This window comes from Choloepus didactylus, chromosome 3 (genome assembly GCF_015220235.1).
Source record: "Choloepus didactylus isolate mChoDid1 chromosome 3, mChoDid1.pri, whole genome shotgun sequence".
Classification (NCBI taxonomy): Eukaryota; Metazoa; Chordata; class Mammalia; order Pilosa; family Megalonychidae; genus Choloepus; species Choloepus didactylus.
This window is the reverse complement of record NC_051309.1, coordinates 216308325-216334604: the sequence shown is the minus strand read 5'-3', so window position 1 is coordinate 216334604 and position 26280 is coordinate 216308325. Positions and strand designations below refer to the sequence as shown.

General features: G+C 41.6%; 1 protein-coding gene across 11 annotated transcripts in view; it reads right to left on the bottom strand.

Moving 5' to 3' along the window:
• Positions 1-25234, bottom strand: part of NRG1 (neuregulin 1) — a 1140254-nt gene extending 1115020 nt beyond the window's left edge. For 10 of the 11 annotated variants that reach the window (XR_005216042.1, XR_005216043.1, XM_037831331.1 and 7 more), the window contains exon 1: positions 24488-25234. Coding sequence is in view for 9 of the 11 variants with exons in the window: in XM_037831331.1 (XP_037687259.1) it covers positions 24488-25226 (739 nt within the window). In the remaining 2 variants the exon portion in view is untranslated. The remainder of the gene's footprint in view (positions 1-24487) is intronic. The other variant, XM_037831329.1, reaches the window with a different exon arrangement.
• Positions 25235-26280: the final 1046 nt, after the last annotated feature.

The following is a 26280-nucleotide window of genomic DNA, read 5'->3' as shown; positions in this document are numbered from 1 at the left end:
AACACATTCTCCTGTCATCCATACAACCAGCCCCAGCCCATCTTTCCAAACTTGTCACCCATTTCTTCCTAAATGACATTGCATTAACCAAAATGATCTGGTTTCCATTCTCAGTATAAAAGTATTTGCTTTCTTGCTTCCAGACCATTTCTTTGTGTACAGAATGCCAAAAGGCAAGCTGGTGTTGGAAGGGAACGGGCTTTAGAGCCACAAAGGCCTGCATTTGACATCCAGCTCGGACTTTTACTAATGGTTGAGGGAGTTTGGGTCACATATTTATTCTTTCTGAGCCTGTGTTTGCTCATTATAAAATAGGGATAATAAGAGCTTCCTTCCAGAATTGGTGTGAAAGTCAACGCTACTGGCTATACGTAAAGTACCCAGAGCCCACCACTCAGTTATGCCCTGCCCCCCAAAGAAAATCTTACCTGCCCTTTTAAGTCCACTCCGAATCTCACCTACCCCCACATCCACCCAAATCCCCCCACAAAAGCTTATTCTGACCCTTCCAGGTAGAAATGAACTCGACATCCTATGAGCACTTAAATCTTTCATCCATGACCTGTTCATTTGACATTTGGACAAAAATAATCTTGTTGTGCCATTGTTTTCCAAGGACCAGCAAACTGTAATCCCAGTGGTCACTGACCACGGGGAATATGTCTCTTTACCCACCACAGTACCAAGCACAGACTCTGGCCTTGACAAATTCATAATCTAATTGAGTTTTTTCAGCAGATTGAACCTTACTTTCTGTTCTCCGTGAGAGGTTGGTGATGGCCATGCATGGTTTTGTAAATCAATCACCATTCTCTTCTCCATCGATTTGTACCCTCCTTCAGGGTCTCTCTATGTAGCACAGGAATCTACTAAGAGTCTTAATTTGTCTCTCTATAATATTAACTTGAATTAAAATATAAGATACACTAATTACCCTTTTAGAAGAGGTGGCGTTACAGAACCAGATAAGGAAGACTTCTGCAAGAAGAAATCTCAGTGAACTGGTGGGAAATTCCTCCACCTGACCCTGAATAACTTTCCTGACAACTTCTCAGGATCCTCTCATGATCAATTATTCCTTCTCTCTCATATTTTCAACCTTTCGGCCCCTCTGTACAAGAGTACATCCTCCTTTCCTTGAGCCAGTTAACACCTTCATCACACATTGAAATCACCCCTTCTTCAAAGATTAACAACAGTTGAAGGGGAAAAGCATAGTTAGCTAACTGATCTCTTCAGGGAAATTTCTAGTGACGTGAAGCCCTGACTTTGGGCAATTACTGGTGCCTGCTCTTCCTGTTAGAGAAGGAAGGTGGTGGTCACGGAAAATTTAGGTGCAAGACAAATAAAAATGACAGAATAGTAAGGCAATTCTCCCTGTCCCACTTTTCCTTCAGCTAATCAACCAGAGAACCTTACTAATCATTTTGTAGGGAAAGGCCATGCACTCCTCATCAGAGCTTGAGGTATGAGTGAAATAAAGCTGCTTACGTACACCTGTTCTCTTTGCTTTCTTCCCCATTTATTCCCATCACCTCAGCCTGAAACCTTCACCTGCCCAAATTTCCATCTCCAAAACTGGAGAAGAATGGGAAAATGGAAGAAGAAAACTAACCACAAGAGGAAGCAGACCAGTAGTTTGGAGAGATCCTCACTTACTCAAAATTGTGATGTCCCTTCTACAAGCCTGCCCACTAGGTGACACAACCTTGACTTCTACCCCTTTTAAGACTGCCTCCTAATTATATAAGACTTAATGAAAGTCTTTCAAGTTTGAGGGAAAAAAAAAAAAAAAAAAAACACGGTGTTTATTAAGTTGTGCTTTATATAAGACACTCTATTAGGTGGTATGGGAGATTTCCAGAAGTGTGGCTGTGATTCCTCTACCCGTAACCTAACTAGGAAAATAAGGCACATGCACACGTCCATTCACGGCTGTATGTATAATGTGTACTGAACAAATAGTAAAGGCAGGAATACTTCCTACTTGGGCGCAGTGCTGGTGGCCTGGGGCCCGGAATGTCACTGGTGTTGCATGCTTACCCTCACCTCTTTCTTCTCAGAGGTTTCCTGCTGAGGGAGATAATACAGGACAATCAACATTATTTTTATAAATAGCTGGACACATTTGAAACATGTAACTACTTCCAAATCCAGAGTTTCTTTGCTAGACAGTGCTTGCTAGGCTACAAAGTTTAGCCATGAAGACAAAGTGAGGTTTCCTGCTTTATCTCACTCCAATTTCTCCAGAGTCTGTGCAGCAGACCAATGGCTCCTTCACCAAAATAGCCACATGGAGTGCACACACTTACCCCTGAGTGCTGCCCAGGTGTCCCATCCATACACTGAGCCCAGAAGGCCAGAGCGCCAGCTGTGCACAGGTATGGGGGTAAAAGAGAAGGCAAGGGGTCTGTTAAGCCTTTCCTAGGAAATGCAAGCCTGTGCCAGTTTGAATGTATTATGTCCCCCAAAACGCCATTATCTTTGATATAATCTTGTGTGGGCAGACTTATCAGTGTTGATTAGATTGTAATTCTTTGAGTGTTTCTGTGGAGATGCACCCCACCCAACTGTGGGTGATGACTCTGATTGGATAATTTCCATGGAGGTATTGGCCTGCCCATTCAGGGTGGGTCTAAATTAAATCACTGGAGCCAATATAAATGAGCTGGCAAACAGAAGGAACTCAGTGCAGCTCAGAGTGACATTCTGAAGAGAAGCTACAGCCAAAAGGGACACTTTGAAGAATGCACTGGAACTAAGAAAGGAGCTGCAGCTTACAGAGACATTTTGGAGACAGCCTTTGAAAGCAGACTTCTGCTCCAGAGAAGCTAAGAGAGGACAAACGCCCCAAGAGCAACTAAGAGTGACATTTTTGAGGAGCTGAAGCCTAGAGAGGAACATCCTAGGAGAAAGCCATTTTGAAAGCAGAACTCGGAGCAGATGCTGTCCACATGCCTTCCCAGCTAACAGAGGTTTTCCGGACACCATTGGCCATCCTCCAGTGAAGGGACCCGATTGCTGATGACTTACCTTGGACACTTTATGGCCTTAAGACTGTAACTTTGTAACCAAATAAATTCCCTTGTATAAAAGCCAATACATTTCTGGTGTTTTACATTCCAGCAGCATTAGCAAACTAGAACAAAGCCTTTCCATCAATTGGCTATGGATAGGCAAAGACAACCCCAAAATGACATATGGAACAATGAACAACACCCTGGTTCATCAAACGACTAACTCCTCCTACTATGGGGAGAGGCTTGTAAAGGAGGATGAAGAATTCCCTTATTTACTTTTCCTACATCCCAAAAATAAGTGTTTCCCCTGTTTTGTTTCACTGTTCCAGTTTGCCAATGCTGCCATTATGCAAAATACCAGAAATGGATTGGCTTTTATAAAGGGGGTTTATTTGTTTACAAAGTTACAGTCTTAAGGCCATAAAGTGCCCAAGGTATGGGGGTACCTTCACTGCAGGATGGCCATCGGTGTCTGGAAAACCTCTGTTAGCTCGGAAGGCTTGTGGCTTGTGTCTGCTTGCTCCCAGGTTACATTTCAAAACGGCATTTTCCAAAATGTTGCTCTTGGGGCATTTTGTCCTCTCTTATCTGCAGCTCCTCTTCAAAATGTCACTCTCAGTTGCTCTGAGTCCCTCTGTCTGTGAATTCCTTTATATGACTCCAGTGATGCAATTATGAATGGGCAGGGTAACACCTCCATGGAAATTATCCAATCAAAGTCATCAACCACAGTTGGGTGGGTCATATCTCCATGGAAACATCCAATCAAAAGTTCACACCTTAATCAAAAAGATTAATCAATCTGCCCCCAGAAGACTGCATACAAGATAATGGCATTTTGGGGAGCATAATACATCCAAACTGGCACACTGACCTAAAGGTATTTCTGACATTCATAAATCCATTCCATCCCAATGATGCATTAAGACTAGCTGAGGAGGACTTTCACGCAGTTACCCTATAACACAGATGAGAGTCCAGTAGCACCTAGTATAAAATTGGTAGTAGGGAGCTGGATGAGGCCCTAAACAACAGAGACCTTGACTTATTATCCTATAAAGAGGACCTAGCACCTCAAAGGCAATCAGACATTTGTAGACTCAATGAGAGCTAGAAATGGGCAAAAGCAGAACCCAGGAATGCAGGATGAGAGGGGACCTGGTAGACACCGAAAATACAAAGCCTTCAACACTTATTTTCTTGTTTTTTTTTCATTTTTTTTTTTTGAAACAATGGTAGAAACCCCATGGGTTAAATCTATTATAGCTTTCTCCTAACATTTTCAGGAGTATTTCATTTATGATGACAAAATGCTTTTTTTTTCCTGAAGGACAACTCATTTTTAGTTAGCTGCACCATGTCAACCTGTATGTTTTATTTTTCATGGAAAAACTATGGAGAAAAGTGCTTGAATGCCACTTAAAGCTCTTGATTGCTCAGTGCTGTGAAAATGTGGAAACCTCTCACATGCCCACAAATTACTTGTCTTTGCTCTCTGTCCACCAATTACACAACCTAACTTTGTAGTTTCATTTATCATGAAGTGCCAGCCTGTGTTCTGTGATGGAAAATCATTTTGCTTTAATAAGTATTCCCTTGTTGTTCTGTCATCCCGTTAAGGTCCATTGTGTGGCCAAGAAAAGACAAAAGACTAGAACTCAGGTTAAAACCTAAGATGACTCTTTGGCTTTTAATTTCAGAAATGACCTCAGGAAAAGATGGTCTTTAAGGGATTGGCTGAGCTGACAGAGGTAACATGTAAAATGCAAACAGGTATCCAAAGGGCAAGTTCCTTGTTCAGCGTTGTATCCATAGCACAGTACCTGGACCATAATTAGTGCTCAAAGCATATTTATTGAATAAATGACCATGAATATGGACATTATAAATAGTGCTATGCTGAATACTTTTTCATTAACATTTAACATTTTTTGAGGTTTTAAAACCACAGACATCTAACTGGCTATTGCTTAGAAAAGCTCGGAACATATCATTTAATTATTAACTTTGTACAAAGTCATATGCTGTTTAACTATCAGTGGAAATCAATGATACAGTGAATGTGCTGGCTGTTCAGCTGGCTGGGTGAGATACATTTTCTGCATCCCTACATGTCCACAAAGGGTTTCAGATTCACTCGAAATTAATGATACAGGAATCAGAATAATCATCAGAGTTTGAAAAGAAAGGCTCATATTTCCCTAAAATATTGGCAACTCTATGCTCTGCAGACCTAAGACTCGCCTCAAATTGCAGGAACTACCTTAAGTAGCACCTGCTGAAATACAAGGTTCAAGATTTAGAAATGTACTCCTCTTCCAAGATTCTGATGGGAAATAATTCCCTTACGTCCAGGGCCAGACCCTGGTAAGCTGTGGGACCTTAATTACCTTCATTAAGACGGATAAAGTCGGTCAGACCTCTGGGAGTGGCCAGGAAATTCCTCTGTTCTGCTAAGAAATGTCTGGAAGCTAATCAGATTAATATGGCACTGTAAAAGGATTTCTCAAATCAACAGCTCAGAGAACTTGTTCCTTTTAAACATAACTCCTAAAATATCCTGCCCTACAAATAAAGAAACATTCAAATAAAGAAAAGGACCAAATTATACAAACTGTTTGAGGAAATACTAAATCATCATAATATTAGCACTACAACAAGAACAAGAATTTTAATTATTTTCCAGTTAATAATACAGGAGCAATAGCATGTCAGATAAATTTATACTATATTTAGGCCACTGCAATATTTTTAATGGGCAGTAAGCTATTAAGTGTTAGTAACAAAACATGCAAAAATAATTATGAGTGAGAACAGAGACATTTACTTAAAAGAATGAACAATGGTCAAATAATACCATAGTAAACAACTATGTCACTGCAAACTCCCAACAGTATACAAGATAAATCTTACCTCAAGATAAAAAAAAATAGTTATGTCTTCTCACTTAAGAATTTAAGTCAGACTGTTACTCTATTTTCTACTACTAACAGAGAAATTACATGTCTTCCAAGGAAAAAAAAATCATTGATATACATTTTTTCATCCCCCCCAAAAAGTGGAAATAAACTCTCCCCAGTGGGTGAGGTGGTTTTATGAGAGTTTCATCATCTCTGGTGGCAGGTGTGCCCTGTTTGTTAGTACAGAAGTTATCCAAAGAAAGGGCAAGTGTCTGGCATTGATTTAATTGTTTTGCCCACTCAAGACAAATATATGCAACATGCAGCTACAAATGATTTAAGCACACTTTACAAACAAGATGAAAAACAATCCTCTCCACCCAAAAAGTGCTGTCTCAAATATCAGATCCCCGGTCTCCTCCAGCAGAGGTGCCTTCTTCTTCCTCTGAACACCTGTGGCACTTGATGTCAACTTTAGTTAAGCGTGCACATGTCCTTTCTCCCCAGCTGGATCTATAAATGTCTCTAACTTCTCCATATCCCACAAAACAACAATTGCAGAACACCATGAGCAGTAAGTGATCAATAGGAACTTGTTGAATTAGGGAATGCAAGGAGTGAATACTGTTACTTTCATTAGTTACTTTAAAATGATTGTCACATATCTTGCATTTCATTGTTTCTTAAGAACCAGGTAAAGAGAGTCTTGTGGTAAAAAAGGAGACTTTAGAGCCAGCCTGACTTGGTTCTGGATCCCAGCTTGTGCCAGTTTGAATGTATTATGTCCCCCCAAAACACCATTATCTTTGATGCAATCTTGTATGGGCAGATGTATTTGTGTTGATTAGGTTGTAATTCTTTGATTGAGTGTTTCCATGGAGATGTGTCCCACCCAACTGTGGGTGATAACTCTGATTAGATAATTTCCATGGAGGCGTGGTCCCACCCATTCAGCACAGGCCTTGATTAGTTTACCAGAGCACTATATAAGCTCAGCCAGAAGGAGCTCACTGCTAGCTGCAAATGAGAGACAGTTTGAAGATGGCCGTTGAAAGCAGACTTTTGCTCCAGAGAAGCTAAGAGAGGACAAACGCCCCAAGAGCAACTGAGAATGACATTTTGGAGAGAAGCTAAAGCCTAGAGAGGAATGTCCTGGGAGAAAGCCATTTTGAAACCAGAACTCTGGAACAGGTGCCAACCATGTGCCTTCCCAGCTAACAGAGGTTTTCTGGACACCATTGGCCATCCTCCAGTGAAGGTACCCTATTGTCGATGCCTTACCTTGGACATTCTATGGCCTTAAGACTGTAACTGTGTAACCAAATAAACCCCCTTTATAAAAGCCAATCTGTTTCTGGTATCTTGCTTAATGGCAGCATTAGCAAACCACAACACAGCTCCACCACTCAATTAGCTGTGTGTCTCTGGGCAAGTTCTACAACTGAGTACAATTTCTTCACCTGTAAAGTGAGTATAATGACACTAACCTCTTGGGATTACTACCCGGAATTGGTGAGATGACAGATAGGAAAAGCCTCGCAAAGGGCAAGCACACTGAATAAACCCAAATCATTAGTAGGGAGAAAAGAGGAAACTGCAGAATGTCAACTTTCTGTAGCCACACAGAAACGGTTAGTTTTCATTTTGCTCAATTCCCCTAAGATATTCTAAATGCAAAAATTCTGCTCTCGGCCAGGTTCCACAGAGCACACAGCAATACGGGAAATCTTTCCAAAGCTCTGAGCCCAAAACGTTTGAGCAACCACCCTGCACTCCCATCAGGCAAGCAGAGTCTGGCAGATTGCTTTTTCTCTGTGTGTGCCGGAAGGTTCCTTCAGAGTCATTCTGGGAACGGGGCCATTTCAATTCCCCTCCCCAAGGACACCTGCTCCAATCTTCTCCTGCTTAGGCTTAAGGCTCGGCATGGGGTCTACCAAGGTGGTCTCTTCTCCTCTCTCTGTCCACACTCTCTCCCCCTCTTCCCAACATCACATCTTCTCCCTGCTCTTTCTTCTAAGGAGTATCCTTACTTGGTGTTTCATTATGGCTCATTCTTGGTGCCACGTCCCTGAGTCTGTTTGGAAAGGGCATGTTGTCATTTACCTTTTTTTTTTTTTAATTTCTAAATGTTTAATATTCATTTTAAGGCATTGTTCTTATTTCTGCGTTATTTTCCCTGTTAAAGATTTTTTTTTGTTTTTTTTTTAATGAAATTTTTTATTATACAATATAACATATATACATAAAAGTGATAACCTTCCAAGTGCAATTTAACAAGTAGTTAGCAAATTTCAAGGAATATTACAAGTTACAATTCCACAGTTTCAGTCATTTCTTTATTATGAAATATAACATATATACAACAAGGTAATATCTTTCAAAGTATGATTTAACTAGTAGATATATAGGAAATTTCCAAAGTTATTATGAGTTACAGTACCATAGTCTCAGTCATTTCCTTATTGTGAAATCTAACATATACAAAAGGTGAAGCTTTCAAATTACAATTTAACAAGTAGCTATAGAACAAATTGCAAAGGATGCTATGGGTTATGGTTCCACCATTTCAATTCTTTCCTTCTAGCTATTCTTCCTCTGAATGCCTAGCAACTAAGAAAAAGGAAATTATATATAGATTTGGTATTCATAATCCTTTGTTAAATTCCATCTTGTCTGTTGCTACCCCTTCCTCTGGTTTAATCGCTTTCCCGATCTTCAGGGATGTCTAGGCAGTGACCACCCTAACCTGTTCATGTTGAAAAGGGGTGTCAACTTTACGAGCAAAGGGGACACCTCTAGTTGATGTCATTTAGCTTTTACAGGAAAGGTTTTCTTTTTATTTCCTCACTCTTGGTGTCTTTCACCTGCTGCTGCTGCTGCCATACACACTGTTCTGGAGAAGAACACTCACTGCAAAGCCAGCAAGGCTGAACCAGGCAAAGGCTTCTCTCTGACCAAGCCACCCCCCAGACATGATTCACAGTGAGGGACGGTGCCTGTTAAAGCAGTGCTTCTCAAACTGCAGTGAGCGTCAGAAACATCTGGAGAGCAGTAGGTCTGCAGGGAGCCCATGAATTTGCACTCCTGATGAACACCTGGTGATACAATGCAGCTGATTTGCAAGCCACACTTGGAGTAGCACTCTGTTAAAGAACATTTGGCACATTAGGAGAATCCCCTGGTTTGGAAGGGAGTGGAGAGCAAAGCAATCAAGTAGGTGAAGTCCATCTTTATATCTATCTCTATTGCTACAGCCTTCCATGGTAGCTATCCCTTACCTCTCTCCAATTAACAAAAGTAAGGCACTTACTACAACCTACCTGCTCTGCTTGGCACCGTGCATGCTTTCTCTCAGCTAACACTTACTCATCTTTAAGAGATATATATTGTACTCATTGTTCAAAGAGAAAACTACAAATAAAGCTTAGAAACATCAAGCAATGCTGCCAAAGCCACGAGTGATGGAGCAGGTCTAAGAGCCAAGGTCTAGGAGGCTTAGGCAGCGTGTTACGTCCACTGCAGACTCCAGATCTTTCCATACTGGACCCCACCATGCCTCACTTCCCTCCTGAGCAGTATTTAAATGTGCAATATATAATGTCTCCTCGTTCAGACAGCAAACCTGTTAGCATAGACCTTTCAGACGTGCAACGTCAATCCAATGTCTGGATACAATAAACATGGCATGACATTGCAGGCTGAGGAAGACATACTGTTGTCCAAGTCAGATCTGACTTCAGTGCTATTTAAACACATCCAGTCCTCCCAACCCAACTACCCACAAGTATACCCTTTGAAGATAAACAGGAAAGTCTGCCTTTAGCAATGAGTACCCACTAAGAGAGAGAGGGCAGGACAACTGGAATTCTCTGAGACTTCTTTGTTCAGAGCATCCTCATGGTTCTAACAGAGAAGATCAAATGACCTGAATGCAAATAAATACCCTGCCTGTAAGCAGCTATGTGACCTGAAGTTCTAGAAACCGGTTGAGTCTCAGGTTAAAACTGGAATAAAATGATATTTTTATTTGCAAGATTGTTTTAAGGATTAGTTGATATAAAATATGTTTAAAAGTTAGCACATAATAAAAACTCAGTAAATGCTAACTCTCTCTTTTCTTATCCATCTTCTGATTTTCCAAGGAATCTCTGTATTGGTTGAGAAAAACCTTACTGACCACAGAGTCCAAGGGTTCCCAAACCTAAGCATGCATCAAAATCATCCAGAGAGCTTTTCAAAAAATGCAGATTCTCAGGTCAAACCCTGGATTGAATGAATCATTCTCTCCAGGAGTCTAGCCCAAGAGTCTGCAGGTTCTAATGTGCAATCAGTTTGAAACCACTCTTCTGTCCCAGAGAACACATCAGGTCCAACAACCCATCACTAGCTCTCCTGAGTGAACTGGACTGAGGAGCCTGCAGCTGGAGGTAAAAGGTGTCAGAGCTTTTCTTCCCGTTTTTTTTTTTTTTTTTTTTTTTTGGAAATTTCCTTTTCATCCTTTTCCCATTTACTTTGCTTTATAATGTGTGGTTTTCGTGAACAGCACTCCTAACTTATTCATAATCTATTAAAATCAGGAAAACCCAAAGCAAAAAATCCTCCCATGGAAACACAATTATTGCAGAGAAAGTAAACAAATGAAAATAGGAAATTCAAAAATCATTCTTCCCATGGTATTTTCAACATGTTAAGTAAATAATAGCCGTGAATGCATCAGTTCAGCAGCTTACTGGACAATAAAGACTTCATATGGGCAGGCAGGAGAAATGCATTCAGTTGTCAGAAAAACTGAATTCCTTGACTGCTACTAATGAAAATGCTCAGTCACAGCCTCTGATAAAGGTAGCTCTTGTGTCAAACTAATACATGGTTCAAGGACCTTTCAACTCAAATATATTTTCAATTACATTGATAGGTGTCACTTCACAAGTAGTTATGGGACAACGCATTAAATTCTCCTGAGACCTGGTACTTACTATAAAGACAATAGTTAGTTTTCAAGTCAGTGTGTCAAGAAAAATTTCAACAACAATTTGTCACCAACATGGTTTGCATGGTACACAGGGAAGAAAAAGGAAAAATACCAATAAAAGGGTGACCTTCAGCAACACATTAATGACACTATAAATGAATTAATCAATGTTGATGATTTTCTAAAACATCATATCTTTATGCAAACTACCCAGTAGATCTCTCAAGTGTAGTCATTCCTCCAAATCCCATCCCCAAAGAGTACTTAAAACACCTCCTGCTACTTAAGTTCAAATAAGTAAAAATATTGCTAAAACCCAATCTTAATAATCCAGAAGTTGGTCATTAGTACTACAAGCCAGTCCTGTCTGTGTCCCACTCCAGCACATGGCCAGATCTGCTCTTACAAATCCTCTGTGTTGCTAATTACAGCGTGTACTTTTTAATCCTCATTTCGCTGGATTTCACTGCCTCACAAGATGGTAGCAGGAATCACATGAGGTAATAGACAGAAAGGTGTTAGGCAAGTAGTTTTCAGGAAACACTTTCCCTTCCCCATCTTCCACAACGATATTTTAGGGACTCAGAGACACAATGACCACTTCCTCTGTCTTGAATGTTCCTTAGGTCTTCCTTTCACCTCTCTGGCTACTTCTTTTCTTCACCTCTGTCTACTCCCCTGCCTTACTTTTAAAGGTTGTTGCTCCTTAGGTTTCACTCTGTGCTCACTTTTCCACACTCTCTACCCTCTTTCCCTAAACAATTTCGTCTACTGCAAGAAGCTAGAAATAGCATGTCCATGCCCCAAACTCTCAGACTTCTCTTCTGAGCTCCAGCTTCATATATTCAATGGCACTTCCATTTGGATGGATCAAAAACACACTGAACTTAACCCTTCTCCTACAATATTCCCCATTCAATACCTACTTTGAATACAATTGTCCATGCTGGAAACCTGGGAGCCATCCTCGGCACCTCCCTCTGCAAACGCTCCCACTACGCAGGCAAGAAGAAAAGCTGCTTCCAAAATAATCTCCAGTCCCTGTGCTTCTTTTCATCTCCACTGCCCCCCCGCCATTTCTCCCCACCACCGCTCTAGTCAAAGCCCATATCCTACTGACCTGGAACCCCAACCTGATCCAGTTGTTATGTTTTTAAAATGGAATCTCATAACTCCCATGCATAAAAACTCTCCAGCGAATTCTCATGCTTTTAGGATAAAGTCTAGAATTCTAAACACGTCTTATAATGCCCCACGTGGGCTGATTTCTCTGTATCTCTCAAACCACGTCTCATTCTCAGACTAAGATAGATTCTTCTGTTATATGTTCTCATACTACCTTGTACTTTTCCCTTATAAAACTTAACACAGATAATTACAGATCATACAAGTCTTTGTGTAATTGTTTTGTTTCTCTACTTTATGAGCTTCGAAATGGTCAAATCCAGCTTCTTCACTCCTGTGATACCAGAAATTAGTACAAAGCCCAACAAATCATAGATGAATTGTTGAATAACTAATTTAATAAAGTAGACTCACTGCCTCTCTTTTGCTCTTCATTGTCTACATTTGTTTAGTTGTCTACATTTGTTTGGTAATCTCATGATTCCCATAATTTATTCAAGCAATGTCCTCAGAATGGCCCCTGCCGAATGGGGGTGCCTGCATCTGAAAGAAAAGAAATAGGACTTTGGGGCAACAAAAATTGATTTAAAAAAAAAAAAGATAAAAGGTAAATTAATGACAACTTTCTTATCTATTTTAGTTAATGAATCGATATGTTCCCTGCAAGCAAGACAATGCCTTAAGCCACTCGTTAGTTACTTAGAAATCAGGGAACTTACAAAGTCAAATGGTCCATGATGAAGATGAGACTAAAGAAGATCATGACAAATGCGTTATTGTTCTTTATATCCTTTACACAGATTTCATAAGTACTCTTTTTATCCTCTCAATATTTAATAAAAATATTTTTAAAGAGAGCATAACAATAATATGTGTAATAAAGATGCACAAAAGACTAATAATTTTAGACAGCTTCAAAAGTATTTATTGTCTCTATTCACCTGTCATAAACTGGTTTTCTTTCCTCCTGGGTTGCACAAAGGAAGTGCAAGCATATGCCCAGTTAATCATAAAATCACCAAGAAATTCTTGCTAAAGGAGGTAGGTGGACGATATTGGTACCTTAATCATTTTCGTGGACTTTTCAATAATATTTTAAAGACAACTATTACTGAGTATATGATGACCATTATTTGGCAAGTTACTTGGGAAATAAAACAACTGAAAAGTTAATAAAAGTGATTAAAAATGGTGGAAAGATTACTCATCAGTACATTTAATACACTGGGCAGGTTTAACCTCACAATTTTGCTTTTACTGGCAGCTTTATCACTCATTCTTAATTTACTGTACTAAGAAGAAATGTGCATCATGAAACCCAATTAAGTCAGCAGTGATAAAGTCCGAGAGTATTTCTCCACAGTCCCTATATCAAAATGATTTGTTTAACATGGAGCTCTAAGAGGCATCCTAACATACCAGTGAAAGATGGAGTGAATATGGCCTGACCCTCCGCATTTTCAGTGAAATCAAAGGAAACCAAGCACAGTAAGCATTCAACTTGAAAGATTTCCTGCAAAACTCACCCATTAAATGGTAAGCTGAACACATAGAAGAGCATGTAATTAATATGCTATTTATTTACAATAAACATATTTGGCTTCTATGATCTGCTCTGCACATACCTATTGGGCTCTTCCACTGCAACAAGAGAGCAGAAGGCAAATTTGTCTACTTTTCAGAAGATGGCTATGCTATTAAAAATAAAATGACCCTCACAGATTCCACTGAGGCTTGGAACCTGGACTCTTCCAACTGATTTGGTCTTAAGGGAGATTCAGTTATGCCTCAGGTGTTAGCACAGGTTTCTCTCAGAGGAAAGGAAAAACTAGAACATCTCATGTTCTACACATCCACTAGGCAGAAGTAAACTACTACAGTTGAGCCATTATATACTTGAGGTACCATTTGTTACAGCAGCTTGCCTACCTAACCCACCTACTATGAGGAATAAAATGTTCTAGTGGTTCAAAGACAATAAGTCACAGTCCTTAGTACAAGTCAGTATTTCTGTTAAAAATAGCATTTATTGCTTTTCCTTTTTAAAAAGTAATACACAGTCACTATAGAAATGTTAGAAATACAAATCAGATAAAATGAAGGAAATTTTTAAGCATCAATAATTCCTATGCCCAGAGATTAGCACTGTTCACATTTTGCTATATAGCTTTCCAGGCTTTTATTTCTCCCTATGGATGAAGGAATGAATGGATGAATGGATAGATGGAAGACGGATGGGGGGGTGGATGGAGAGAAAGTATGCTTACTTAGGTAGGTAGTTAACAAAAGCAAACACGCATATTCTATTTTACTACATTTTTTTTCTTTTCACAATATACTATGAACATATCCGTAAGTCATTATATTTTCTTCTACCACAAGAGTTTTAAAGACCACAAAATAATCCATTATAGAACTACATGATTTTATTTAACCATAATTCCTTTGAAAGACACAGTCAATCTAGAAAGAAGGCAATAGAGGTGCAAAAAAGTAAATAGAGAAGCAGGCCATTCTGGGAACAGGAAACAAAATGTGCAAATATGCATGGAGCTCTACAACTGCTTGGCATGCATGGAGCAGGGCCCTCAGAGTAGAACAGGGTTCCAGGGAGGTGAAAGAAGTGGATAGAGACACTTGGGGCAATAGTTGAAAGGACCCATAGGCCATTCTAAGACATTGGGATTACTGGTGTTTAAAAATGCCATCCTGATGGCAGCTGAAGAGCTTTAAGCTTTCCTATGTGTTAAAAAGATCATACTAGCAGCACAGAAAATGCATTTAAGAGAGGGAGAATCCATGGGCAAAGATAAGAAGTTGTTACGATAAGAACTGGAACTACTACAGAAACAGTCGAGTTGGGGTGGAAGGGAAGAATCCGAGATATGTTAAGGAGGTAGAATTAATGCAATCTGGACACCAAACTGATATGGGGCAGAAGGAGAAGCTTCTGGCTTGGGGTGACGAAGAAAACATCCATGCTATTATATGGTACCATTCTGTCTGGCACAGAATAAGCTGTCAGTCAAGGTAGTCACTGGTAGTAAGAGTAGTGATCGTGGTAAGAATAGTGTTGGTAGTTTAATTATTAATATATAAGGACTGGCAAGGGAGATGATAAGACAGTATTAATTACGATTAACATAAAGTGTTTATAGGACATCTGGGTGGGTTATCTGATAAGTGGCTGGATATAAGGATCTGGAGCCCAAAAGAAAGGTCTGGGCTAGGGATATGGATTTAGGAGCCATCAATGTATAAGCATCATTTAATCAGGTGGAGGAGATGACCTTCCCAGGGGCTCGGGGAGACCGATTTGAAGGAAAAAAACAAAAATGGACCCAGCCTGGCTGAGTCCTCCTCTGCCTTGCCCTGCCCTGGCTCTGCAGTGCTGCCAATGCCTCTTCATGCCATAATTTAAAAGATCAGATTGAATTATTCTTCATTTGACATCTTCTTTCTGCATTGCTCATTTCACCCATAAAGGGACTAAAATATCCTGCCCAAACCACAAGAATCATAAGCCGAGAAGGAAAGCCTCCACAGCACTGCAGGAGGTGCCTCTGCCCGCCATGATCAGAGCTGGTGGCCCTCCAGCCCCAAACCAAGCTCCCCCTACTTCCTCTGCTGGCCACATCCATTTCAGAACCCAAAGCACAGTGCCAGATTGGCATTTTTAAAATAAATAAAAATTCTTTAGAGTAAACAGTTTATAACTTTCTCTTTCACTTGATTAAAACAAGTAATTGTACTTTGTTTTAAAAGCTTACAGTTGTGGATTAATTTATTAATTATACTTTATCATTTCAAATACATCTTGCAGAGACAACGGTATTTGCTTTTCAAAAGGGCAATGCTCCTGAATACAAATAACTGTTAATATTTTAGACAGTATAACAAAGTAACACAAAAAGGCAATGAAGGAAAAGGATCTGGAGGAAGAGTAAGGCATTCTTTCCTGGGAGCCTTCCTTCTCATTAAACTCTCTTTACATAAGAGAAATATGTAATGACATCATGTATAAATGACATGGTAATGAGGCATCCTTTGCTCAAAGGCTAGCTGGGTGTTTCTGGCAGGAATCATGAGGACCTTCACGGAAGCAGTGGGATTTGGGCTGGCCCTGAGAGAAGGAGAATTTCCATAGGCAGAAGTGAGGACAGAACAAGATCCTGGCAGAAGAAATGCAACATGCAAAAACATGAGGGCCACAAAAGTGCCCCGCCTTTTCCTGGAGCAGCTGGACTGGATAAAACTATTCATACAGTAAAGCTGAAAAAGATGAGGTTTGGTTCAGAATATAGAAGGCATTGAATGCCAGGCCTAGAGTTAACTACGGTGCATTCACTGAAGGTTTCTGAGCAGGAAAAGAGGCCTCATAAGAGTGGTATTTTAGAATAACTCACCCTCCAATGCAGTGTTTAATGAAAGGGGATTGGAGCAGTAGACAGAAGAAGGGCAGGGAAATTAGAAAAAAGAAAAAGAAAAAGAAAAAGAAAAAGAAAAATTAATGAATAAATGAAATCAATTAAAAGATTCTATTAATAATACAAATATGATAAGGTGCCTTTCTGGATTAAGTTGATAGCCATTTGAGGTTTTACCAACTAAGTCCTCCTGGGAGGGGCAAAAGGCTATCAAGAACAGAAAGAATCCAAGATTCTTACCATGACAGTTTAAGACTGTTGATTCCTTAGTTTGCAAGGCCACCCTTACTCTTGAAATCTTTCACAGGTTTTTATTAAGCCCTATCCATTGTCATTTTGTTTTTTGGTGTCATCAAATTCAGGAGCCCTATTGCTGGGTAAACTCAGTGTTGAACGGATAAACACCTCTGTTATCAGAGAACTTTTGTCTCTTATTCATGATAGTGGCATTTGAGACACCAACTTTGAATAGAAAACAACACAAAAATTGCTCACCAGAATAAGACTATATTCCAAAATGCTGGAGTTTTAAATAAAATTCCAGTTCCAAGAAAACCTTGCTAGTGCCTCAGGGGACAGGATGCAACAGGTCTCAGTGAATAGGAAAGGGGACAATGGAAGAAAGGAGCATCGCAGAATAATCAGGGCTTGCAAAGGAGCACAGAGCCTGGGCAATCTCAACACGGCCACCCTTTTGTACTGAGGACAGGGCACTGAGCACACCCACTCTGGGCAGTATATCTTCACCCTGGCAATCACCAAAGAGCCCCAACTGCCAGAATCACCGCCAAACGGCAAACCCTTAGCACATGCTTTATTTGAAGCAAATACATCTATGGTGGCCTGGAGTTATGCAGCCCAGAAAAATGTGGTCTTCATCTTAATCCATTCCCGTGGGTGTGTACCCATTTGTTGAGGTTACTGCAGTTAAGGTGTGGCCCCACTGAATCAGGCTGGGTCTTACCCCTATTCCTGGAGGCCATGGAGAAAAGATCTCAGAAAGAAAAACACAGGAAGAAGCAACCAGGGAGAGAAAGAAGAATTTCCATCTCTACTTCAGCAAGCCAGCTTCACCTGGGGAATTCATCAAAACCTTCAAGAAGGTTCCCAGCTTGCAGCCTGCCCTGTGGATTTCAGACTTACCAATGCCCAAAGTCACATGAGCCACTCCTATAATAAATCTCATAATCTTTACATATATATCCCGTCGGTTGGTTCTGTTTCCTTGGAGAACCCTGACTACTCCATTTCCTCCTCTGGAGATATCCACCATCTTCTGTACAGAGGCGAGGTATCCACCATCTTCTGTACAGAGGCAAAGCCTACACTGAGAGAAAATACCACAACTGCATCTGCTGCACTGATAACACATCATCTCTTATGGTGTTTTTAAGGTCAACTAAGTGAAGGAAAAAGATCTCATTATTCTTCAGAGCCCAAATGGACACATGCTATCCCATCTGCAGTCTAACCAAGAGATATCATGGTGTGATAAAAAAAAAAAAATTTTAAGTGAAAAGCAACTTATTTAAGATCGTTTGTATTACTTCTCAGGGATACAAGCTGTGTTTTTCCCATCTTCACTTACAAGGAGAACTGCATGTCAACATAGGTATAACTTCTAGTAATGAGATGGTTAAACACCTTTGAGAGGACAGCAAGAGAGAATACAGAATTTTGAATACTGAGGTCTAATCTCTTTCAAGTATTTATAACACAGATAACTTCCCACCCCCCCACCCACCCCCACCCCCGCTGGGGCAACAGACTATGCAGATATATTATCTAGTGAATATTATCTAGTAATTATTAAGGAGAAAGAAGTTTAGAGAAATTAAATAGCCTTTCCCTGTAGCCCAAAGGTCAAGCAAAAGGTGAGGCTCTGGTAAGAGAAGGAAATGATCCTGGCTCCAAATGCTACTTCCTGCAGATATCCATCTCAGCCAATTAGAGACCTGAAGGGAAAGAATTAGAAGGTTTTGTTTTTTTTTTCTAAATTTAGCCTAGAACAGTAAGTGTCATTTTCAACCAGCTGGGGCGCTTCATTCATTTATTCATTTAATTGATTATATAATGGTATTTATACATAAAAATGAAGCTATATTTGTGTCTATCGTGGAGGCAAGAAAGATACAAACTCACACAGTGGCATGTGGCCTTAGTTAGCCCCTCAATTTCTCTGACTGTCTGAGCTTTGCTTGCCTCAGTGGCCATTCCCAGATGAGAGGCAAACGTTAGGGAAGAGAGCAGTACTGCAGTGGGCTTTCCAAATTCAGCAAAGCAGACAGCACTGCACATCTCCTACCATACACCCCCTCCACTGGCTCCTGGGTATACCCAGGACCAGCCGTCCAGTGCCCTTTCCACAGGCACTTTCCCTCAGGCTGGGCTCAGTTCAGCAGAGTAAAAAGAAAATAAACAATTTTCTCCTCTGCATTCCCTTGGCCCATGGTTACCTCCAAAATCTGGCTACCAGCTCCAGAAGCAAGTACCACCCTGAGCTTCTAGTTCCCTGCACACAAGGGCAACCATCCAGAGCAGAGCCTTAGGTTTTGAGGGAAGTCCCCTGAATTGGCGATGCATACAATGTGCATTACCAATCCAAGGGAGACCTCCTGGGATGAGGCAAAGGCCCACCAGAAACAGAAAGACCATTTGCATTGTGTCTTGTGAGCTAAGATTTCTGTTTTCCTACATACTTGGACTCAGACAACTGAATTCTAAAAAGTCAAGGGAGGAAGTCAACAGGATGATGCACAGAAATTCTATACTCCATCTGCTCCCACAGACTGAGATCCACTCACAGGCCCCACTGCTTGCCTAAGGACTTCCCTTGCAGTGTCATCATAAGGGAAAGAGGAAAGAGAAACACATACGATGCCAGAGTTGGGAAGTGGTAGGACTATTTCCCATATATCATTCAAGCTGTGGGTAAAGTAAGTTTCCTCTTTTTTTTGAAATTTATTGTGAAAAACAAAGTATAATTTTTACTATGTCCCAATAGGGTGAACCAAAGCTAAGAAATAGTTCCCTAGGAAACAATTTCCATGGGATAAATATCTTGGTTCTCTTGAGGAAGACCAAAAAAATAAGGTAAATTATCACTTATACAGTCCTCTTTAGGATGCATGCATGGCAAGTCCATATTTGTGAGATTTTTTTTTTTAACAATTAGATCTACACCAAGCTGAGATTAGCCAACCCATTTCTTAGCTTTCAAATTCATTAAAATGTCTTTTATTTTTCTCTTCAACCTGTATGAATTATTTGGGGATGAATATCCAAGATGCAAACCTTCAGAAACAGGGTTGCTTCAACTAGGCAGTATAAAATCACAACCTCTTAACCAGCACAAACCCTCAATTCAGTAAGACTTAATTCTGCATTCTGTAAATTCTCAAATAATTCAACTTTATATTTAAGAGTATGATGGGATGTGACAGCAAGCAATTGGGTGTTCAAGTATTATTACAAAGTAACTGATATTTGGGGACTGGGGGTAGGCGTTGGGGATAAACTAAGTCATACATTCTTTTATGGAATTTCAATTTCAATTTTAACTTGTTTTATGTTACCATAAGAGCACAGAGTAGCAAGCGCATGTACAAATTCAGAGAATTCATATACGGATTGAAAACTGTGCACAATGCCCGTTTCTGTTATTTAAAAATGAAAACATTAAAAATGAATTTTCAGTTTCTTATGAAAACTTTGACTATTGACTCAGGCATGTCACACTAGTACTTTCAGTAACAAACTGCTTGAGTCACTAACAGTCCTAATTGTACACATTTTGCTTTCATTATTATCACTTATTCATATAAATCTAATCAAAATACCCATTCATTAAGAGCTATTTATAGGGACAATTTTTTTCATATCCTTTAAGCATACCAAAAACAAACGAAAAACTTAAGTACTGCTAAGTACTAAGGGCAGATGAGAGTATGAAGATCCTCGGACATCTGCTCAGTTCATAAATTGTCACTGAAATTTAAAAACAGATTTTACAACATGTTATGTTGAGAATTAAGAAGAAAGTAACAGAAAGAAAAGAGGTATCAAAGCAAAGGAGATATCCTGAACAATGAACAGATAGATTATGGTTGACAAAGACATTAACCTACCCAGTCACGTCTTTTGCTCTCATTTGCTATAAATACCTACGCCAGTGGAAGCACAGCTCATTGTTTTGATCTTCACTGTTGTTTAAGCTTCCCAGTCTTATCTAACACATTAGGACATATGGTAAAACTTTCACCAGACTCAAGAGGATTTATAGATCCCCTACAACTGATGAGGACTATCCCCTAGTGCTAGTAAAAATATTCTATTTCAACTCAGGTATTTAAATTCACTTTTTAAATATTTTTATTTTAAGGAGTGTTTCCCCAAATGACCTATATTGGTTTCATTTTTATTCATCCCAAAATATAAATAAATAAATACATATACAGCTTCTCTACTCAACAGAAAGAAGTGTTCCAGATGCAGTATAGATTTTTGACAGCAAGGTTTACACGGTTTAAAGAGAACAGGCACAAACACTTGGGAAATTAAATTTATATGTGTATTTATGAAATACAAGCAGTTAGGCTGTATCTGTTCCTATGGCTACTTCTGTAATATAGCTTTTGTTAAAAATAATTTTCCTCAATGCTTGCTGGAAAATCCCTGCAGTATTTTTTTTCATTTTTATAACACCATAAGATCAGCACATTTTATTAAGCAATTATTGGGGGCATTAAAAAGACAAAGTACCATTTATCATAAGTATTTGATAAACATGTTTGCATTATCAAAATATTCATCCATTTTCATTCCAATATCATATGCTATACAGACTATGTAGATTGGAATATAAGAACACAATGCACAAATCTTGTATGGTCCAACTAGAGATGTTCTGTAAACATCAGTCTTTTTATTCCTTATTGGAAATAAGGAGTAAAATATACTCTGTATATTTTACAAAGTTAAAATATACTTTGCTTAGTATAACTGCAATGCTCTGAAAATGTGTAGCACAGCAAACAATGATTTGTTTGAATAACAGAAATTTAACTTGGCAACAAACCACTTTGCATTGTGATGAACACAAAACCTAGAAATATTTCTTAGTTATTCAGTGAGCAAAAGAAAAAGTAAAGACTAGGAAAATTTTAAATAACTATAAAGGAAGTATAACTTACACAAAGCATAAGTATAAAGCAAACAAGCTATGAATTCCCATGTTGTCTTCTATAATACACTAAACAGTTTCTGTTCCAAAAGGTCCATTTTCAAAGAGCTTCTTTTATATACACTACTCAGGAATTTAACTTAGATGGGGGGGGATAAAGAGAAAAAAAAAAATTCAGAGAAGACTTCTATCAGCTCAACCCTGAAGCTAATCTGTTGCATGTGTAGTTTCTACATTACTGAGCAACTTGTAGGAAATAACCCTACAGCTGAAAGGATAAGAGCTGGAAACTGTTCCTCTGGGTATAACATGCCAAGTGACTGCTATATTCACCTCTCCAGCTTAGCATCATGGCACAAACCCAAACTCAGCGGTCACACCTCCAGGGCAGCTTCATGTCATTCAATAAGGACACTCTTCTCCATCACTTAACCTGAAATCTTCTTACTAGAAGCACACAGCAGCTGTTCAACCAGGACAAAATAGTCCCTGTTCCTACAAAAATTTTCCAGTTGTTTGTGTTCTTTTGCCTGGTAGATTCTGTATGACATTGTTAAAGGAGACCAAATGATGAATTTACAAGTTTACATACACACACACACACACACACACACATATTTACACCCAATGTTCCAAGTATGGATTTACAGAGTTTATATTATTTACTTTTTCCTCCAATATTACAATAACTGCTGTGTTCATAAAAGCACAAGACAGACTTTTAGATTTATTTTAGTACTTAGCTAAACCCTTAAGGTTTCATGCAATATCCTATTTTGAAGAACATAATACTAAAATCACCAAACATACACAATAACTAGACAAGCCCAGGGCACTAATTTCAGCATTTCTTAATCTACTTAATTACATGCAGGGAGATTTCCAGTTTCTCCAAAACACTGCTTTGCTTAGCATGCCACAACTTACAACTATGTATTTCCTTTGATTGGTAAACAAAAGGGCAATACTCTCTTCAGTGAAGCTTTTCCCCCTTAGAAGTACCGAAATAGAACAGTTTTCCTCCAGACAGCATGCATTTTCCATTTCCAAACATACCTTGGGTGATTACAAGAATTTTACCACTGAAGTCTATTTATTTCTAGTTAAAAGGCCTAACTAGCACCACTGCTAACCTAGTAATGCACCCCCACTCTGAGGCATGATCCCCTTTAGATCAACTTCTCACCATGTATAGTAAACCATTCACAACTCATATGGTTTGGGACAAAAGCAAACTCCTTCCAGAATTGCATATAATAAAACGTGGAAATCAGATGATGGCATGGCTTAAATGATTTTTTTGTTTCAAAGTCTATAACAGAATAACATATGCTGCAGTACAATGGTGTTGAGCTCTTACGTTCCCTAATAAGTCAGCTCCCAGCAAAACATTTCCCATGTTATACAGTGACATCTATCAGCCAGTCCCGGGGAATCCCAACGTCACTCAGCTTTCTTCAGCACCACTCTCTCTGAACAGCTTCTGTCCACACAGTGGTGCAGCAATCTGAACAGGTCTCTGGCGCACAAAGTGCATGGTGAAAATAAGGAAATGGTGGTTGAACAATGCTCTTTCCTGTCATTAATGCCAAACAGTTAAGTCTTAATTAACTTCAGGATCTAAGCACCTCAATGCCACCTGGAAATTTAAATAATTGGCCTTCACCAGACACAAATCGAAAAGAACTGACACACACTTGCATCACAGGCAGACTGAACATGGCATGGTGCTGAGTTTTGTCAAAATTCAATTAACCCAACCATCTATTAGACAGATACATAAAGACCCAGGGAAAAAGTTATTATGCTTGTTAGGATTTGTGAGATGTAATCAGGTTAATTTATGGTTTGAGAAGAAACCCTGCTATGTTTTAGTGATTATACGGTAATCAAGAAATTATAGATATTTAGATCCTAGAAATTACTTTATGAATGGCATAAATGTAATGCTACCTTAGAAATGTAAATTTATCATCACTAATTTCCCAAATCTGGTAACACTAAGGAGACCTGGGAAGAAGACTTTTCTGTGGTAAAACGGGAAATCGATTGTTAAACTTAGCTTCCGAAATTTCTCCTCAGGGCCTATATCTGAAGCACCATAATTACGTTCATCTGTTGTTTCACCGAAGTGCTAAAATACTCTCCAAACCAAAATATTGTGAAAACAAAAAATCTTGAGACTATTCACCACCACCACCCCCCAAAAAACACCCCACTTTATACTTCTCACAAACACATTCACAGGACACAACCCGCAGCTATCTGTGGGACACCGAGTCCCCAAAAACTCTGCCACATCTATACACAGCTATAGAAGAATCTCAGCGCTCTGTCCTTTCCTTGTCTGGGCTCTCCACGGACGAACCCGAGACCACCTCTACACTCAGAACTCTAAAGAAAAGGAAGTTATTAAAATCCTGTCGGACTCATGCTCCCTCCTTCAAAGGAAAAACCCCACAAGCTAGCCCATAATAAACAGCTCCAACCAAAGTCCACTCAAAAAGACCCACAGGCCAGAAAGCAACCGGCACATCCTATCCTACTCGGTGAACCAAACCCCCAAGGATTAAAAAGTTTTAGGCAGCCCCAACCAAGAAGCAAACTTGGGCTTTCACCAATGGCAAAGCCCTAGGAAACAGGAAACTGGAGAAGGCGCTGCCTGTGGAATCCGCTAGTGCTCCCTCTCTGGGGATCGCTTAAGAGTCCATGGCCCCGAAACTAACAACTCCCCCGACCGCGTCTACTCCGCAGCCGTCAAACCCCGAGTGCCCGCCGCGCCCCCGGAGCGCGCCCGCAGCACGGGAGGCTCGCCCCCTCCTGGCCCAGCCGCAGCGCGCCTCCGGGGGCGAGGAACTTACCGCACCGCTTGCACAGCACCCGGCTGACCTCCTTCTTGAGGTTCCGGCCGGTCTCGAGAGGAGGGAAAGATGCTCGGAAGGCGGCCGGCGCGCGGCTGCTGCTGCTGCTGTTGGCATCCGGCTCCATGAAGAAGATGTACCTGCTGTCCTCCTTGAGCCTCCCGCAGGAGGGGTAAGCGGGGTGGCCCCAGGCCCCCAGGCGCACGGTGAGCAGCGAGTCCTTCTTCAAGCCCCCGGCTTTCACCGCCCACACTTGGTGCACCTTCACCAGATAGGGCACCTCTTGCCCGGAGTCACCGGCCCCGGGCTCGGGGACCGTGGGCCAGGAGGACACAGTCCCGTTGGCGGTGGGCAGCGGCTCCTCGGCGGGCGGCCCCAGCGCCCCGGGGCCCGCGGCTGGAGGCTCGCGCTCGCCTCCCCACGCCCCTGCCTCGCCCGCCGCCGCCGCCTTCCTTTCGAGTGCCCCCTGCTGCCGCCGAGGCGGGTGCACCTTTCCCTCGATCACCACCGCGGCGCGCTGAGCCAGTTCCTGCACCGAGCCCACGCTGGGCGGGGACGAGTAACACACCGAGGCCCCCGCGGGAGCCGCCTGGTCGCCGGCGGCCGCCCCCGGAGCCAGGGCCGCGGTCCACAGCAGCAGAAGCGGCAGCAGCGGAGGCCGCGAGCGTGCTGCAGGGCCGGGACGCGGGGCCCGAGCGTCGGCCCTCCCGGAGCGGCGCGGGGCGCGTCGCCATCTCATGGTGTGAGGTGCGTGCGGGCTCTTGGCTGTCGGTTCGGACTCTGCCTGGCTCTCTCGCGCTGCCTCCCTTTTCCTCTCTCCTCCTCACCGCCCCCCCCCCCCCCCCCCCGCCCAGCAGCACTCCTCCCCCCCCCTTACCCTCCTCCTTTTATTTATTTATTTGGGGGAGGGGGGAAGTGTAGGAGTTGTTTATGGGAGCAAGAGGAGGACGAGGGAGGGGAGAGGTAGGTGGAACCACAAAAAGGCGTAGACGTATAGGGCAAAAAAAAAAAAAAATTAAAGCAAAATAGAGAAAAAGGTGCCGCTGCCGCCGCCTCGGTTGCTGGGAGTGACAGGTTCTCCCCGCGCCGCCGCCGCGCCCGCGCCCTGCTGTCGGGGCTGCTGTCACCGGAGGAGGACGTGGCGGTGGATGAGCTGCTCAGCGGGGAACAGTCCTTTGTGTGAAGTGATGCTGCGGCGGCTGCCGGGGCCGAGAGCGCGAGGGAGAGAGCCCTGGAGGCGGAGTTGCGCGCCTGGAAATCGCTGGGTGGCCGCGGTGGCGGTGGCGGCGGCAGCGCCCTGCGCCTCTCCAGCCTGTTTACCTGTGGTGCGAACTCGCCCCGTGCTGCCCTTCCCCATCCTGGTTTCCGAGCCCGGCCCGCGAGTTTGTCCTGCTGGGTCTTCCCTGCCCTGCGCGCCTCCTCCCGGTTCCGTCGCCCTGATTGCTGCAATGGGAGGACGGACGGCAAACAGGCTGCAGTCCGAGTGGGCTGCGGCGATTGACTGGGGAGTGAGAGGTGACGCTTCAGTAACCAGGAACCTGTTAGCTGGCGCAGGATGCCCAAACGCAGGTGGGTGGCCGGCTGAGAAGGCAGGGCGGCACCCAGAAGATGCAGGTTCTCGTTTCAAGAAACTTTCGGGTGAACCGATTACTTGAGAGTCAAAAGGGAGCAACATGTTCATAGGAGACAGGCAGCAATTAAAGCAACTTTGTAGCACGCTCTCTCTCTCCTTCAAACGCAGGCAGGGTGCGCTTCAGGCGTGACGCCCTCGCTCCTTTTCTGCACAGTACTGA